This window comes from Siphateles boraxobius, unplaced genomic scaffold (genome assembly GCF_051911475.1).
Source record: "Siphateles boraxobius isolate OS27281-9 unplaced genomic scaffold, OSU_SipBor_1 46, whole genome shotgun sequence".
NCBI classification, from domain to species: Eukaryota; Metazoa; Chordata; class Actinopteri; order Cypriniformes; family Leuciscidae; genus Siphateles; species Siphateles boraxobius.
In genome coordinates, this window is record NW_027509097.1 from 15,968,814 (window position 1) to 15,982,416 (window position 13,603).

Genomic DNA, 13,603 nt, shown 5'->3' on the forward strand with positions numbered 1-13,603 from the left:
CTACTGAGGAAACTGTAGAAGAAGAAAAAAAGATTGGTCATGGGAACTTTTATTTTAACACAAAGTAGCCTAGCCCTTTTTAGCTTGACTATATATTACCGATTGACAATTTTTTTTTTTATTATAAAATATAAAATATTTGATAATTTTATATTTTTGTTCATTAAACTCTGTTATTAACTGTTTGTTTTTTTATTATCATCATTTATTATTGTTTGTTTTAATTTATATAATGTAAAGTTGTTTTGTTTAAGAATGTATCATATTTTATTTGATGTTTCCCGATATTTGGAAGACAATTAAAACATTTTTTTAGTCAAATGACGTTACTATTTTGAGTGGACTTTTATCTACAGGAAGTGCTGTGAATGCGTTGACTGGCTTCACAGTCCTCTGCGGTTGTTGAGCTGCAGAGAGTAGCCGGATGCCTCAGTACAATTTTTTGAGTACATGAATACCTTTGTACAGCCGAACGGTTGTTGCGTTTCACTTTGCGATTCGGTAAGTTGTTAAAATCAAACGGGTTCGCATGTGACTCTCCATTTAAAAGGTGAAAGTTTTAAAATAGTAATAACAAGCAGTGGAATGTGACAATTCACCCGCTTCTCATGTATTGTTGCTCAGCGTACATTTCACTTGATCCACTAGTGTCTGTTACTACATACATGCAGCTGTCGCGACGAGGATCTGGCCTGCTATAACTGGCCTGTTTGGGCTTGTTTAATATGTTCAATTTGATGTTTTTTCAAATGTATGAGCTTATCAGCAGTCGTCTCATTTCCTGCAATGTCGCATCAGAACATGTAACAACAAGCGACAATGAAAGTGTTGCAAAGAAATGTATTTCGCGGTTTGTTTATTATTTAAGTCAAATCTCTGTCATAATGCGGTAGTTTAATTATACTATTTGTGCTCATATAGTAGTTGGTGAGCTAGTCCTGGGACACACCTTCAAATCATCAACACATGCAGATCTTCCACTTGATGGATACATACAAACTATCAAGGGTCTTATATATTAATAAAATCTGAATGGCCAAATTTATGTCAGATCTTCTATCTGCATGCGCATGATATAGTATATCAGATGAGATGCACAACTGATTATTACATAAGCATCTGCATTGACTGTTATCATGACAACATGTTAATATAACCTCAAGGCATAATTTTCCTATTTCTCTTTGGGGTATTGTACAGTGATTATGTACTTGTATACAGTTTTTCATTACAAATTAGGGTCCTCTCTTTCATCAGGCCTTCAAGAAGCACTCAAACTGTGAGGGGAAATGAGGGTGAAATCTGTTATTGTGGATCTCATCATTAAGGTATTGTGCCCTTTAAAGTCACCACGATTCACCAAATCAAAATTGGCATATTTTTTTTATGGAATATTGCAGTATTTATAAGAAATTATTTATCTGGGCACATCATTATTTAAAAAAAAAAAAAAAAAAAGCATGTGCCTTCATAATATTTAATCAAAATAACTTCCCTTCCCTCTTGCAACAACATATGATGATGTGTTTTTGGCCACCTGTCGCTCACATGAGATCACAGCAATAGCAAACAACAACAATCTAATCAATTCCCAATGGACAAAATTAAGTTCTGCTCTACATGTTTTCTCTTTTGAGAAGCCGTATCACTGATATCCCTCACAATAGGGAAGAAAAGACTATAATAACTTCCGTTTCATTCTGACTTTAAAATTGATGTTTGAATAGCTAATGCTTTGGTTAAGAAATCATCTGTAGTTGAGTTACCAGCTTGGCTAATTCAGAATGGCCGATCTCTTAAAGGGATAGTTCACCCAAAAATGAAATTCCTGTTATTAATTACTCACCCTCATGTTGGTCCAAACCCGTAAGACCTTCATTCATCTTCGGAACACAAATTAAGATATTTTTGCACGCAACAGCAACGTCATTGCAACTTTCAAGGCAAGAAAGGTAGTAAAACTCTTGGATTTCATCAAAAATATCTTCATTTGTGTTCTGAAGATGAAGGAAGGTATTACGGGTTTGGAACAACATGAGGGTGAGTAATTAATGACAGATATTTCATTTTTAGGTGAACTATCCCTTTAATGGCATGTCTATCTGATGCATTTCTGTCTGATTAATGGGGCATGGGGCATCACTTGTGAATCGCTCGGGTGATGTTTGTGTTTTTAGAAGTACTTCTGTGGCTGATGGTTAAAGGCAGGTGTGGACGTGCACATTGAGGAATGTCAGAGAGCATAATGTCTTTCCTCTTGTCAGTGTTCTAAACCTGAACACTGCATGTCTGAACACTGTTTCTCAAGTAAAGTAGGAATGTTCCTGCAAGATAATCCCACTATTTGATATATAAGAGATGGTGTGCTGTCAGTCTGTCATTTTTACAAAATACAGTCCTGCCCGGTGATTCATCTCAGGGGTCTTGTATCACCTTGACGGGTTTATTTTGCAATAATTAATAACCTTCTGACTGTACAATATTCTGCTTAGTGTACAGCTATTTATCTAATAAATAAATGCAAAGACATTTAGTATTTATTTATTTTATTATGAAATTATTAGAATTATTTCATCTTACTTTTTGAAATAGTTTAAAGATTCTATTAATAAAAATAGTCCATTATGGATTAAACCCATGATTCTCCAAGTTTTTGACTCAAAGGTTCATTTTGGGATTCCAGAAGTTTCGAAAACTGTATGTTCTTGTTATTTAAAAAAAAGTTATTAAAGGGAAAAAATATATTGATCTTATGTGTCTAGCATTTAAATTTAGATTAGCTTTATATTAATAATAATTGTTTAATTGAAATACTTTTAAGTCATTCTGCGGCCCCCTTGGAATTTTCCTGAGGGCCCCTGGTTGAGAACCACTGTATTAAACGAGCCTCTAAAGCATTTAATTATGCTTACCATAAAATGAATACTAAACTACTATATTTCAACTGCTTAGTTGCACAGTGCTGCAAATGAGCTGTTCTGACTCGGTATGAGATAAAAGAAGGCTTGGCATGTTATGAAAGTAAAACTGGCATGATATGAAAGTAGAACTGGTATGTTGCCATGAACAGCTGTAAAATATACAACATGGCTTTATAAAAGTATTTGACCTCTCAGTCAGGCTATTGACCAATCAGAATCAAGTATTCCAAAGAGCTTGAGTGTGATAAGCCAGCCAGGTTTTAGTGTTAACATGTGTTATTGATTTTTTTAATTCATAGCTGGCCATCTTTATTGTAAACATTAGGCTTACAGCAATAGGAAAAACATTTAAATACTCTCAAAAGGCTTGTCAAATATTAGGTAACCGTTCAAAAGAGAAATTATTCTTTCTACTCCACCTCTCTTCTCGGACGTCAGGGTGGGATTGCCATGTCGATTGACTCTGGATGCTGATGAGCTCATAAGGAAGAATGCATCAGCTTACAAGATGGGCGAAGTTTACAGAAAGCAAAAACTCAATCATGCAGTTTGACATTGATTTTGGCTGCTCTTTAAGCACATAATTCAGCAATTACTTCTCTAATATTTGGATCTCTAGCTCTTAAAGGGATAGCTCACCCAAAAATGAAAATTACCCCATGATTTACTCGCCCTCAAGCCAACCTAGGTGTATGATATTCTTCTTTCAGATGAATACAATCAGATAGGGCTGGGGCGGTATGGATTTTTTCTAACCGCGGTTGAAAAGCAAGATTTTCCCGTAAACCGCTTTAACCCCCCCCCCCCCCCCCCCCCACACACACAAGAATTTCGTGCACGCACCATAAGTTGTTTTTGCTAGACAGACTTTTTTAAATATTGTCACCTAGATCTGAAAAAAAAACGAGCACAATTTGAAATAGTCAAATTTTCATCAAGCAGTAATTTGGCATGAACCAATCACTGAATAGATTTCCTTATTCAAGAATATTCTCGGATACATTCGCATTGAATTCATCATTTTCAGGAAAATACATTATGATGTTCACATTGTAATTGAACGATGAACACCTTTTGCAACATTTCTTAATTACAAATATTATACTCCATATTTATGTTAACATAATATAGTGTTATTTTTTATTTAATCTGTCGATTATATGAAAAGTGAACAGCATGAGTAAGATAGGATCATAAGATGGGTCAGACATGATTTTGACCACTTTATTAAGTTTTGTTTTGTAGAAAGCCTTTCTTTAAATTAAATTTCTTTTTGTATAAATTGTACCTTAATTTGAATCACTGTTTCATTAACTAATTGCCTGGAATTAATAAATAAGTAGCAAATATAGCAGACATATAATCAGGAGGACGTGGAAGCGCGGGTGAGCCAAGAGCTTTCTAGCATCGCGGCAGGAGCGCCTCGCATTGCTCATAGACCTTAAAACAGTCAGCGCCGCGGATGCGGTTTCGAAAATTGATCAAAAAATGTTGGTGCGGGTGGATGGCGGACAGATGATGAGTTTTGTGATGCGGTTGCGGATGAAATAGGCCTTAATAATAGCCCATCCGCGCATCTCTAATACGAATGGAATGTTATTATGTGCCATGGAACATTGCGCTCCTCAACTTGCGAAAGAACGGATTTGCTCCATCTTTTGATGATAAGTTTTGTTTAGAAAAACTTGAATCCATTGAAGACACAATATCATTAGACATAATCCATGTCATTAAAACCATTTATCCTGCACGGTGCACACATGTGCAGGCCAAGGTTTTTTTTGTTTTTTTTTTGCGGTGATGACTGTGACGAGCTCAGACCCGCGGTTGGAGTCACGTGACCGCGGTAATGCGGTAACCGTCCCAGTCCTACAATCAGAGTTATATAAAAAAATGTCCTGGCTCTTCCAAGCTTTATAATGGCAGTGAATGGCCATTTCGGTTTCCATCAAAGTCCATCAAAGTGCATCCATCCATAATAAAAGCATTTCACACGGCTCTGGGGGGTTAATAAAGACATTCTGAAGTGAAGCGATGCGTTTGTGTAAGAAAAATATCCATATTTAAAACTTTATCGACTAAAATAACTAGTTTCCGGCAGACGGTCATACGCATCGATGTACGGCGAAAGAATAACCCTTGACCTGACGCATTGACGAACATGGGAGTGCAGAGGATAGAGCAAAACAAAACACCAGTCACGAATTAGAAGTCTAAAACGACAAATTTTAAAGAGAAATATCTTGTTTGTTGCCCAGCCCTGTTTGTTTGAACTGCGAGACGCATCTAAACTTGCGCTACTCCTACACCCTACGTCATACATGCGTCACGGGTTACTCTTGTGGCGTGCGTAGGCCGTCTGCCGGAAGCTAGCTATTTTAGTCGATGAAGTTTTAAATATAGATATGTTTCTTTCACGAACACATCGCTTCACTTCAGAATGCCTTTGTTAACCCCCCAGAGCCACGTAAAACACTTTTATCATGGATGAATGCACTTTGATGGATTTCAAAACAAAGATGAATGTCATATACACCTAGGATGACTTAAGGGTGAGTAAATCATGAGTAAATTTAATTTTTGGGTGAACTATCCCTTTAAATCAGTTGTCACCATACAGTTAAAGAGATAGTTTACCCAAAAATGAAAATTCTTTCTCATGTGGAACATAAAATAAGTTATTCTAAAGAATGTTGGTAATCAAATATTTTTGGTTTGCATTGACTTGCATTATGGACCAAATACAATTTGAATTCGTAGAAATTAAACTGTTTGTTTACCAACATTCTTCAAAATCTTTTTTCTTTTGTGTTTCACAGAAACTTATGAATGAATTTTAATTTGCTGGACTATCCCTTTAGTGTCAGTAGGGCCTGGTTTCACAGACAGGGCTTAGATTAAGGCAGGATTAGGCCTTAGTTTAATTAGGACATTTAAGTAGCTTTTACTGTATAAACATGCCCTTGAAAAAAACATTACTGATGTGAATCTTGAGACAAAACGATGGCATTTAAGATATGTTAGTGCAAGTTGCTTTCAGTTAAAACAGCTCAAACATGCTTTTTTGTCTGGGACTAGTTTAATCCTGGTCTGCGAAACCGGGTGTAGATGTAGGCTACATTACCTCACCAATTGAATGTGCATTTGTTGTGAATGCTATCTCTACAGTTTCAATGCTCGGAATGGCCATTGCAATCACTATGCTCCTTGTCAGATGATGTTTTAAGTTGTTTTTAATGTCTCATTGGAAAACTGCATCTAATGCTCCATGTGGAGCCTTTACAGGGATTGTCCAGACGTCTTTTCAGGGCTTGTGCCAGCCTTTTTCTGCCTAATGCATTCTACCAAACTGTTGGGATAGTTGGAAAATGCATCCTGCAATTTAGCAACGGTAGAGACTGCATTTTACTACAATGACCGATTGTGCTGATTCTGAAGTTAAATTTTGGTTTTAGGGAGAAATGATAGTGCACTGTGCAGGGAAGTAGCCTAAGTGCGCTAGACGGAACGCGACTTTAAAAAAAAATAGTTTTACCTCAGATATCTTCTTTTTATAATCCTTGGAAGCCAAAATCAAAAATAAAATTGGACAAATATCACAGGCCTAAAGTGTAACTAGACGTTTGAATGTTTAGTTCTCTCTTCGATCGTCACAGGGACTTTCGTTTTGTGCGCGCTGTAGCTGCTCGAGAGAGATCTGTCTCTTCTGGTTTAATATTATCGTATAGAAACGGCGTGTATTGTCTTGATTTCTCTAGTACCGACAGCAGAACTGTTAATGTCGGATCTTATCGTATCAATACTGCGGTCAATTTAGCCCCGGGGCCCGTTTTATTCCGGGTTTCGGTACCCATCCCAATATAAAGTACAATGATGGCTAGAAAAAAGAAATCTAAATGATATAATCAGCAACATAGTTGTGGACAAAGTTAAACGATTCAAATTGATGACAGTGTGTGTGTGTGTGCAATGTGCACCCTCAGGATAGTTCGCCCAAAATGTGTCATTTACTCACCCTTTTGTCATTCCAAACCTGTATTAGCCTACTTAATTTCTTTGAACATAAAAAATATACTTTGAAGAATGTGTTAGTTGCTCAATTCAAGTCTTCTGAAATCCTACAATAACTTTATGCAAGGAAAAGGCATTTTTCCATAATTCTTCGTCTGCTTTTTCTGAGATTTTATGTTAAATATTTGGATTTTAATGATATTATGTTGTTCCATAAATTGGGTTTTATTTACAATTTCAGCATACATAACCATTCAAAAGTTTAAGGTCTGTCATTTTTTGAATGTTATTGGAAGAAAATACAGTAAAACAATAATATTGTGAAATATTATTACAATTTAAAATAACTTGTTTTTTACTTTATTTTAAAATGTAACTTATTCAGTAACTGTGACAGCAAAGCTGAATTTTCAGCATCACTTCTGTCTTCAGTGTCACATGATCCTTCAGAAATCATTTTCATAAGTTGATTTGGTGATAAAGAAACATTTTGTAAAATTATCAATTTTAAAACAGTTGTGCTGCTTGATATATTTATAGAAACCAACCATGATACATTCTTTGATTAAAAGTTTAAAAGAACAGAATTTATTTTAAAAAATGTAACATTATAAATGTCTTTACTGTCAGTTGATTCATTTAATGCATCCTTGCTGAATAAATTATGGGCATTTGGATTCTATGGAAATCTGTTTCTGCAGTACTTTTCAACCTCACAGATTACATGTCAATACAATCGCTCTTTGTTCTGTCGGGAAAAAAAGGATACAGACAAAGCATTTTCTGAAACTCTTCGAAATGACTTACTGCCGGAGGCTTTGAGTTCCCCACCTGATGATATTTACATACTTGTGTAAATCGCTGCCTCATATTGGATGGCATTGAGAATGTGTGAGTTGCACAATGATTCACATCTGAACTTATGCTGTCTGTGCTTTATAAAACATGTAGCCTAACACACTCACAGGGGTTTCACTTCGTTTAAGTAGCGAGTAATAGTGTCTTATATAGGCTAATGGGACATGGCACTATATGGGAATATTTTTTTTCCCTGTTAGCACAGACCGAGCTGCATGTAACTTTTATTTTTTAGGTTGAAATTTAATTTAAGATTTAACTTAGAAATGTAATTTGTTAAAGGTGCGATGTCTTTATTTGTGCACTTGCAAAATATAAAACTGTTCATATGCACCGTGTCAGAAATAAGACCTTCTGTTCTCGCTCTGCAAAGCCTTTGACGCCCTTTATATGCGTGTTATGTCTGTCTGTGGTGTTTTCCATTTTCTAATTCAGCCTTGTCTCTGTAATGAACCTCTCACAGGTCTGACGCTTCACCCACCTGTCACCCTGGCAGCGCAGGAAGCCAAGCGTGGGGAGGAGCTAAGCCCTGGCAGCATGGTGTCTGCTGTGGGGAACGTTCCCAGTCCTCAGAGCGAGGCGGTGGCCAGTGAGCTGCAGGAACTCACTCTGCAGTCTGTACCGAGCCCACTGCCTCTGAAAGAACGCAAGAATGGTGAGTTTACTACTAGACCCTAGTGCTAGTTCATTAGCAAAACTCCCTTAGAATGTCAAACCAAGCTCTTTGGCTGAACATGATTCTACCATAGACTGTGGTTCCACGTGATTGAAGGAAGTAAAACTCGATAGAATCAGCCATGTGCAAATAACTATAATCAATGGTGCTCATTTAACTTGAATGAATGGTTTTAGCTTATTTAAACTGTTTCCATTTAAATTGAATTATTCAAATAATGCTTATTGTATAGTCCTGTGATTTACAAAAAATAAACTAACTAAATATAACTATAAATAGCACTGCCACAATGGTTGTTTTATTATTAAAGCAATTTGAATTCTTGCTAGCAGGTTGTCAACACAAGCACATGCTCTACACTTGTAGAGCCCCCAACCCCCCCCCCCCCCCCAAAAAAAAAACAGTGACATAACAGAAACTTAAATTTCTTTAATAATTTAAATGCCACCATAATAGAACATTAAACATTAACAAGTCTCTCCATTTTCTCATATTGCTAAAAACTATCACATTTGAACCAGAAACTTGATGCAATGTTGTTAAATGAACAGCATTATAATTTTTTTTTAAGTGCATGCAAACTGGCCAGTGAATATTCAGCATCATGGTTTATATATTATCACCAACGATTTATAAATAAAACTTTTATAAACTAAATCGGCATATTAGAATGATTTATGAGGGACACTGGAGCCTGGAGTAGGGATGCTGAAAATTCAGCTTTGCCGTCACAGGAATAAATTGCATTTTAAAATATATCAAAAATAGAAATTACGATAGAATAGAATTTTTTTTTTATTGTAGTAATATTCAAAATATTATTGTTTTTACTGTATTTTTTTAATCAATTAATGCAGCCTTGGTGAGCGTGAGGGACTTCTTTCAAAAACATTTAAAAAGCTTACCGACCCCAACATTTTTAATGGCTATATACACATAGTAGTCTATGTAATGATTACCTATTAATTATGGCAGGTTTAAAATTTTCCAATTAATCAAAAACTTCATTTGAATGATTCTGATATCCTGCTGGTTCTTCAGTGCCACAGCAAAATAAATCATATTTAACCTGAGTGGTGAATGAGTTTGCAGTGTGTATTTTCTGTTATGCAATAAAATATCTGCGTACCACAAAATAGTGGCAAGAAACATGTTTCTATTGAGTTGCAGGCTGCATGCAAAAACAGACATACAACGTGACCAGTGTAGTCTGCTTCAGGAACAAATCTTATGAGCCAGTTCTTTTACAGAATCATCCCAAAAGTGAGTTACCAGTTCAAATCAATTAAAAACCCTGCTCTGTATAATATACAACATTTGCAAAGGGAGAGAATGTCTAATAACTGAAACATACCGATGAAAAAAATTGAATCAAATGGAAACGAGCTTGGAAATCGAATTGAATCAGGAAATCTCCATTATTACTCTGTCCTAATAATCTTATACTTCAGTGTACTTCAAAAGATATAACATGGTATAACTATCCACCTTATTTTGAAATCTAATAGATTGTGTAGTGGTAGAATTCATTATATTAGGTAACTTGATTAAGATTAATGGTAGAATTCAATGGTGTTTGGTTGTGATGTCTCTCACAACAACAGGATGTACAGCAGCATAATACGTTCATATGGATGTACATATAGGAGGATTTCCTAATTCGATTTAGCACACAGTAATGAAGTAATTCGATAATTTGCAATGTTACAGTTTTGTATGTGCAGAAACCTACAAGTCTCGACAGTGTTAAAGCAGGAGACAACAGAGACAGAGAATGTCTTAGGAAGTTGCCTTTATATCAGCTGCTCTGTTTCTTCTAAGAGACGGTTTGAGACAGTGGGTGGGTTAGAAATGGAAGGACAGAGGGTGATAATAATTTTTTGGACACTAATCGTAATTACACTGAAACTATGTTGGGTGTTCAAAAACATGGTGCTTTTAGGGAATTTTTGTTAGTGTGGGCTGTTCATTCTCCTTCCCTCTGTATTCCGTGTCGTTTACAGAGTCAAAATTAATTATTTGTTGTTTAATGTTATGTAATGCAGTTTTTTCTTTAAATAAAAGGATGAATATTTAGATCCTGTGGGAGAAGGGTGTCAAGGAATTATACATTATTGAAAACTGAAATGACCTGTTAAATCTGTGTGACATATTGAAGTACACTTCAAAGCATGTGCGTTCAGCTCTCTGATATACAGCAGACACTCAGTTTGACTTCAGGATGCTTAGAGGAAAGGACGATTTAGAGAAGTGAAAATTAAACAGAGCCAGCAGGAAGACGGACAGACGCTTCAGCATGCTGTGATTTCATTCTAAATGGGAGATGTTATATTTTAATCCTGAAAAATCTGTGGGATGGTATATAAGGTTTGCTGTGGTCGGTCGGTGAGTGGTGGGATGTTGTTGATTTATTTAATGTATTTGTGACTCTGCTGCAATTCCAGAACTGCAGGAATGCCAATAAAGTTTAAAGTCCCATGTAGAAGCGCATGGCCTGCGGTCACCACTCCCTTCTTTCAGTCTTCAGCCCCCCGAGCTCCACTTCATTGAGGATTAGATTGTAGAAGCAGACATGTTAATGCAGGACCTTTCTCTTCTCCGGCACAAAACAGAAGTGATACCTGATAAGGCTTTTGGGAAACAATGCTAGCTTTTGCATACATTTGTTATTAACAAGTTTATATGCATTGAAAGTTTTAGCCACAGAATATTTTCTGACAAAAATTGCCATTCAAATTATTTTGTTACTATTTTTGTTTTGTCAGCTAATAAATTAGCTTATTTAAATTGGTTTACTGTTTGCGACTTTGAGAAAAAACAGAATACACGTAAAACCTGCTCAGGTTTAATTAGATATAATGTGAACGACTTGTATATTGATGGTAAAAAAGTTGATGAGGCACATGTACCTTCTCTGAGATTGAATTTTCTATGAGAAATAAGACGAGATAATGTCAACTGCACAGTAAATCCGCTGCCTATGGAGGCATGTTGTGGTCAGAATAAAAAAAATAAAAAAATTCATTTTCATTAAAAATGCCTTTTCCAATTCCATTTGAATTTAATTTGAATTAAGGTAGAATAAAATTCAAATTGCAGAAAAGCCACATTTTAAACTGATTTTTTTTAAATTTACATTTTAAAATGTCATTTTTGGCCCAGTTTGTCGAGAATTTTCAGTCAAGAATTTATATTTAATTGCATCACTTTTGGCAAGCCAAATTTAGCTGGAAAATTAATGAAAAACAATATAATTTCATTCAGAATTTAATTGAAGTGCCCTTAATTTCAATTCAATTCCTGAATTTGGATTGGAATTGAGGTAGCAAATAGGATGCAGAATTAATATGAACTGAAATTCATTAACAATTCAAATAATCAAAACTAATTTTTAACTGAAAAGCAGTTTCAAACTGATTTATTTTTAATTTAATTTTATTTAAAGAGCATTTTTAGCAGTTTACCAGTTTGTACAGAAGTTTCTGTTTCGGACAAGAATTTTTGGCAAGCCATATATAGCTGGAAAATTCATGTAGCAATAACTGCAAGTTTAGGGTTTAGAGGTAGTTTTTTTTTTACATGATAGTCTTGGAAATTCAAGCAACAGTTGACAAAATGAACAAATGCCCCCGAGTTATCGCTAAGAACTGTTTAAAGTGAATAAGTTTGGGAGGGGGAACAAAGGCCTGAGGTACGGTGTGTGTTGGATAGCCGTCCTGAACACTTGATTGCATAACTTTGTGTACAGAGCTGAAATCCTGCCTCAGAAAGCAGGCGGTCAAGAGAATGACGAGGGCCAAAGGTGATCTTGAATGTGTTTTGGCTTCAGTTTCTGGCTTGTAGTTTGCACATGTTTTCTTCTGTAGTAAACGAGTGACCTCAAATCGGTACACAAAGTTTTTGATCTCTCCTTCCCACTCTCCTGGAATGAATTTAAAAAAAGGCTTCAAGGACCAGGAAAACTAGGAGTTACTCAACACAGCTGAAAGCGGAGCCTGAAAGCAGCACTTAGCCAGTAATAAGGAAGAAACTGACTCGCAGAGACACAAACACTTGTGCTAGCACACCCACATCTGTAGGGCGTGCACACACACGCCAGCGCTGAGCGGAGGAAGGTGAGGGGCGCACAGACACACCCTGTGTTCTTGGATTTACTGCAGGAATTATCTCTAAGCAGAACAGCCTGGAGTTCAGTCAGCCAACTTCGTTCAACTTGCTCTGTTGTCCGGTCTTGAAATGGATTAATAAAGCGTGGACGTGATTGTATCCGTATCCTTCTGCAGTGGAAGAATATGGCCATACATTCAGGTACAGTACTTGCACGTTTGGGTTTTTAATGTTAGATGTTTGCTGGTGGGAATGAAGTCATGGTGAGGTGAGGTGTGGTATCTTTGTTTAATAGTTAAGCCTGCTGTTTGTGAAGTCCTGCACAGTATTTATTGCTGTTTGAACTGAGGTCTCACTAAACCACAACATTTACTTACTCTTGAGCCAAAGCAATCCAGTATATGGAATGTATATGGAAAATAATAGTTTTCCCAATAAACAGTTGTGGAATGAGACTGATTATTTATTCCTCATGAGAATTAATTATAGTAACCATTATATGTTTAATTTGAACTTCATCCATTAACTTTTTATTTAGTTATTTATTTATGTTGCCTTTATTTGAAGGACAATTGAGCATCAGTGTTATTTTAGTAGGCCTATTATTTATATACTATCATAGTATTTATTTTGAATTGGCATTTATTTGTTAAATTTCAGTTATTTTAGTTTTAGTAATTTTATGTGCTTTTATCATTTTTATTTGTTCATTTTTTTAAATTTCTATTGGTTTCTTTTTAATTAAGTTTCACTAATTTTACTTCAACTTTTTATTTTAGCTGGCATTTCTAATTTCTAGGGGTTTTTTAAGTTTAAGTATTTTTTTCTAATATTTATATTTTTAAGCTTTATTATAATTAAAACATTTAAAAAAAAAATAGTTTTAGTTTGTTTAACCATAAAACTTTTGAGCATAGACAGAAAAGTAGGGTTGTGAGAAGGGGAAAGGGGACATGACCCAGGTCGGATTCGAATGTCTTGAGGATGACGACAACCTCTTTATTTTTATTTACCGACAATATTTTAAGAT

At 35.6% G+C, this 13,603-nt stretch overlaps 1 protein-coding gene across 11 annotated transcripts in view; it reads left to right on the forward strand.

The window, feature by feature from the left end:
* Positions 1 to 348: 348 nt before the first annotated feature.
* The window catches only part of mrtfab (myocardin related transcription factor Ab), a 38,693-nt gene continuing 25,438 nt past the window's right edge, over positions 349 to 13,603 (forward strand). For 3 of the 11 annotated variants that reach the window (XM_077201016.1, XM_077201015.1, XM_077201017.1), the window contains exon 1: positions 8,244 to 8,445. In XM_077201016.1, coding sequence (XP_077057131.1) covers positions 8,328 to 8,445 — 118 coding nt within the window. In that variant the 5' untranslated portion in view covers positions 8,244 to 8,327. Of the gene's footprint in view, positions 502 to 1,257; positions 1,329 to 8,242; positions 8,446 to 12,212; positions 12,775 to 13,603 lie in introns of those variants that run through there. The other 8 variants (XM_077201021.1, XM_077201024.1, XM_077201020.1 and 5 more) reach the window with 7 other exon arrangements.